Genomic DNA, 5,417 nt, shown 5'->3' on the forward strand with positions numbered 1-5,417 from the left:
ATTTGATGTTTTTGATGATCATAAATCTTTTGGTAGGGTTTAGGGTCATGAGATCTAAAAAAAACTATTAATAATAAGACAGATTCTCTGACATGAAATACAATTTGGATTTTTAAGGAAAGATTAAGAATCGATTGTTGTTAAAACTAGATTTTGAGCAGAAGAAGTTTGTAAAACTAGATTTCTTTCATACATTCACCAACTGTTTGTTATAATTTTCAATAAAAAGGATTCCACTTTTGATTCTTTAGTATTTTCTTTATATTAATCAACGTTTTTAAATGGTATGAATTTGTTAACAAAATTTTACTATAATAATCAATGGATGTAGCATCTATGAAGAATGTTCCACCAAATACTGCTTCATTATTCCAATGATTTTGAGCCGTCTAGCATTGCAGGTTTTTGAGGTTGCTGCTTCATTATTCACCAAATCTGTTTTTTTTTTTTTTATACTAAAATAGTCATGTTTTAAGAAACACTGCTTTTACCCACATGGATTAATTGTGTCAAAAATGTTGTTTAAAAGAAGAGATGATCATTTTTTCATACTTTGAACTCAAATTTTCATACTTTGAACTCAATTTTTTCTACATGAATGAGGGTATCATACATTCCTCGGATTCATTTCCCTCTAAGAAGAAGCAAAATTGCTGAGAAGCAGAAACTAAAAGGAGTAACAGTGATTTTGATGGCAACTCCTTTTTTCCTTTTAGGGGGAAATATTGTTTAGACGGTGTCCCTACTAACAGAAACTAGACTCTCTGGAATTTAAACAAGCATTCGCCACAGAAACAAAAGGTTAGAGTTTATCTCATAAGTCTTGTGGTTCTATGAACAACACCATTGATGGGAAATCAAGGCTGAGTTTTCCAGATCGATGAAATGTCAGCCACAGCTTCTCCCACTGTGAGATAGACTCCTTTTGATCCAAAGGAATCCAAAATTTTTGACCTGTGCAACTTTTCTGCCACATTTGCAACAGGGTTTGCCAACACAAGCTGCATGAGCCAATTATAAATGCAGAGGTTAGCAATAAAATAACTGTAGTTTGTGAGACACTGTGAGTTTGTGACATGACAATCAGAATCTGTACCTGAAGTGATCTCTTCTCCAGCATCTTTCTAAGTTCACGTAAAGTCTCAAGCCCACTTGTGTCTATGGCCGTGACGGCTGAGAAAAGAATATTGTTGAGTCAAAGTTTTGTGACCAAACTTTAGACAACTAATGTTGTAGGTCCAATGAAATATGTTACCTGTCATGTCTAAAATCATGCACTTCAGTGGAGCTCCATGATTGGCTTTAATATGTTCTTCCTCTTCTCGAACCCATCTCAGTATCCTGTTTCAGGATAAGCTCTCAATCATATCATGGATTCAAAAGCAGCATACTAAACTTCACGAATTGAAACTATGGAAATCTCAATGACCAACCTTTCTTGAAGATAAGTTGAGTTAGCGAAATAGATTGGTGACTCAACAGCCAAAATGAGGAATGAAGGAAGTCTAGACGCTTCTTTGTATTGGTTTATGTTGTGGAATATTTGAGTTCCTGGTATATTCCCCAAAACCAAAGTGTTTGGTCGAGTGACATGAAGCAGGATCTTGATGACTGATATGATAACCTGAAGATTTTGACCAAGTTAATTGATATTGATGGCACAGCAGTTACATAGATTATCATGCTATTATATTTTAGCTTTGTAATAAGAGGAAACAAATCTATCAACTTACCGCTATACCAAGGCCTAAAGGCACTGAAATGAACAGAACCCCCAAAAAGGAGCACAGACATGCCAAGAAATCAAGTTTGTCAACCTTCCACAATTTATACGCAGATTGATAATCTATTAGCCCAATCACAGCAGTGATGATAATGGCCGCTAAGACTACATTTGGTGTATAGTAGAACAGAGGCATGAGAAACAAAAGGGTAATAAGAACAGCTGCAGCCATGATTATGTTTGAAACAGTTGTCTGTGCTCCGGCATTGTAGTTAACAGCTGATCTAGAAAAAGACCCTGCAAGTATATTTTACACATAAGATTGCTGCTTCTTAAATAACATGGTTGTTAGGTATATAGTTGTTACTTGAAGTGTCAACTTATTCGGATGTCAAGTTGCATAGTGATATTTAACATGAAAGTTTTTCCAAAGAAAAAAAGTAACTAGGCATATGGTCAAATTGGAGGAGAATCATTACCTGTTGTGACATAGCATGACGAACAAGAGCCAGCTACGTTCATTAGACCAATAGCCATCATTTCTTTGTTTCCATCCACCTGGTAGTTCTTAAGTGATGCAAATGTTCTACCTACTGCAATTCCTTCCTGAGACATTAGAAAATTTGGTGGAATAAGTGTGACAGTTAAATGAAACTACACAGTATGATATATCATTAACGTCTCTAAACATGTAGCTATGTCCAATATGAGAATGCAAAATCAGTAGTAGACAACTTACAGTTAGAGATAAGATCCCAGTGATAATGCCAGTTTTGATAGCAAGAGCCAAGTAAGGACCATTGAAGTATAACATGTTTGATGAAGGTGGATTAACTCCCTTTGGTAAGTGTCCAATCTAAAATAGTAGTTATTAGAAAAAGAAGTTATATTTGTATTGTCTCATATCATGTGTTGAAGTTGAAATGGCCAATGATCAAGTATCTATCTTACAATTGAAATTTGATGAGTCTTGTTTCTCAGAAGAAAGACTAAAATGGTTGACAGAATAACTGATGTCAATGGTGCAGCGGCTGAAACCCAGAAGAGTTTTGGTTTCTTCAAGCTCTGTTGCAATGATTAGGAACTGTCAGACTATAGGGGTGAAAAAACAGTGAAAGCAAATGTTTTTGTGGAAGATAGAAAAATTTACAATGTGTCTTGTGGTCATCAAGAATGCCAAGAAGCTGAATCCCAAAAGAATGGTTTGCCATGACCACTGCAAAGTTGCTCAAATATGTTAGAAAACATGCATTTTTAAAGTTCACATTTGCATATGCACAACAACAAAATAGCAAATTTTTAGAGTTTTATACCAGTCTTATATGATCGGTTTAAAAATAAATACATATAATAAAAAATAAATTTAAAATTAAGTATGATTGTACGAAAAATGTAAATTGTGTAAAGGAAGAAAATAAAAAAAATATGATTTTTTCTTTTGTGATTCTCCAAGATTTTTGTTTCTTTTGGGAATGTGATTCCCTGTAGAATACTACTCCAAGAAAACACATTTTAAAAAATAGGTATCCTTGGCTTAGAAATCTTGGAGTACAACGATAGTCTAAATTCTTAAAAAAAGAATAAGTTCCATGAGAATGTTTGAAAGAGTTGTGTGGTGCCGAATAGTTGTTTTTATTTAAATTCATTTAAAAAACTAATATTTATATTAAGTTTTTAATATTAGTTTGTAATAAATAAATTAAAGAAAACTTTTCATCTTACTATTTCAGAATACATGTTTCTAGTTTGTAATGTACGACAAAAAAAAAGACGTAAGGTTCGAAGGTCTACACGTGTCAAATACCCAAAGCATAAAGTCGCCTCCTTTTACCTTGAATTTTTTTAAAATGATAAAAATTAATATATCTTAAATTTTAAGCATTAAAAATAAAGCCATTTCAAAAAATCCAAGAATATAACAATTCTTTTACTTTACACTTTTTAACATTTTTAATAAAATGACATTTATGTATTTTTCAAAATTTATAAATAAGTATTTATATCTTCTAAACTTTAAACATATTTTATAAAAAGATAAGTTTATTGCAAAAAAATATAATTTTTTTTAGTGTGATTTAAAATAATAGTTTAATTAATCCTGATTGAAAAATATTTGATTGGAATCATTAGATTCTATGGTGGTGGTGGTGGTGTGAGTACCTCATGTCTTTGCTTGAAAACAGAGATCATAACAGGAACTATTTGCATCTTGCTGGTGAAGTGCACTATTCCAAGCAAACCCTTCAGCTGCTGCAGTGACACGATAATGGCGGCACCGCCGGTGAATCCAACCAGCGTTGCCTTCGACAGAAAATCAATCACGAACCCTAATCTGTCGTAGAACAAGTACACACACACAACCACAAACAACGGTTATTTTCATCACAAAATGGTTAACCAATTACAATAACTGTTCTTAACTGCAGTATTTATTTCATCAAGACAAAAAGTTATGATTTTTTTTGTACCTTAATATACCCAGAGAAGCTTGGAACACACCGGCAAAGAAAGTGGCGGTGAAAGCCAATCCCAGATACAGAGAAGGGTCTTGTGTGAAAGAAACTTTCTCGCTTAACATTGATCCCATAACCAAAGACGCGATCGAAACAGGGCCAACACCAAGATGTCTAGAACTTCCAAGCAGCGAGTATATCAATGGAGGCACAAAACTTGAATCTGCACCATGTTCAAGTCATTTCAACCGTTACTTCTTCTCCCACAATATTTTGCAACAACCCAGAAGAAAAAAATCACATTTTTACGACAGAGAAGAAAGAAACACTAACATAGACCGATAATGGGTGGCAAGTTTGCAAGCTTGGCGTAACTGATCCCCTGCAAAGAGACAACAACGTTGAACACGTTGAGTTTATGGTGGTTATCAGAAAAAGACAAAAAATGAATTTAGTGACGGGAGAAAGAGAAGCGCGTGTGAAATGGAGTTTTGCGGGACCTGAGGAATGGCGAGGCTGGCAATGGTGAGGCCGGAGATGAGATCAGAGCGGAGAAGGGTGAGGTTGTAGGTTGGGGCCCATTGGAAAATGGGGAAGAGATACTGAAGCGCGAGGATGAACCTTTTGAAGGTGGTTTGGTTCTTGAAACGGTAGAGAGGGTCGTCGGGGAAGAAGATTTCGGAGACTCTCTGCCGGAGTTTGTGGAGTGTGGTTCGTTGCGGCGGCAACTGCACTGCATGGATTTCCAATGATGGTGTCTGGGTTTGGATTCTGAGGGTGGCGTGGTGGTTGTCGAAGTGTTCCACTCTGTTAGAGTTCACACCCATGGATTATCGCTTTGCTCTGTTTTCTCTGTTTTCTCTGTTCGCGGTTTCTCTTGAACGCAACCACAGAGTTTCGCAATTTATAGAGAAGAGATCTTTTACACAGCGACGTAACTGTCCCTGTTGTTACTCATTACCGTCTAACGTTTGTGTTGCAGGGGCATGATCGTCATTTTCTTTTATTCTATGGTATATTCTTGGTGTTATTACTCTCTTCTTCATTAATTGTTTTCTCACTGCCATTTTCCTTGACTAATTATCTAATTTATTAATTATTAATTTTACAATAAAAACAGTAGTCAAATTCTGATTCAAACACTGAAATTTGATTCAAACACTGAAATTTGATTCAATGAATTAACCTTTCCCATGCATCTTGAATTACTGGATTACTTCTTTTATTTTTTTCAATTTTTA

At 35.0% G+C, this 5,417-nt stretch overlaps 1 protein-coding gene across 1 annotated transcript; it reads right to left on the bottom strand.

Moving 5' to 3' along the window:
- Positions 1 to 686: 686 nt before the first annotated feature.
- On the bottom strand, positions 687 to 5,112 carry SULTR3;4 (sulfate transporter 3;4). Its single transcript, XM_068644756.2, has 13 exons — positions 4,677 to 5,112; positions 4,510 to 4,558; positions 4,192 to 4,399; positions 3,884 to 4,055; positions 2,874 to 2,939; positions 2,675 to 2,788; positions 2,463 to 2,579; positions 2,203 to 2,329; positions 1,734 to 2,020; positions 1,434 to 1,624; positions 1,256 to 1,341; positions 1,097 to 1,173; positions 687 to 1,001 (listed from the first exon to the last, which is right to left on the bottom strand). The coding sequence occupies exons 1-13, from the start codon at positions 5,001 to 5,003 to the stop codon at positions 858 to 860; spliced, it is 1,965 nt and encodes a 654-aa protein (XP_068500857.1). The 5' UTR covers positions 5,004 to 5,112; the 3' UTR covers positions 687 to 857.
- Between the last annotated feature and the right edge of the window lie 305 nt (positions 5,113 to 5,417).

This window comes from Phaseolus vulgaris, chromosome 5, assembly GCF_051622355.1.
Source record: "Phaseolus vulgaris cultivar YP4 chromosome 5, ASM5162235v1, whole genome shotgun sequence".
NCBI lineage: Eukaryota > Viridiplantae > Streptophyta > Magnoliopsida > Fabales > Fabaceae > Phaseolus > Phaseolus vulgaris.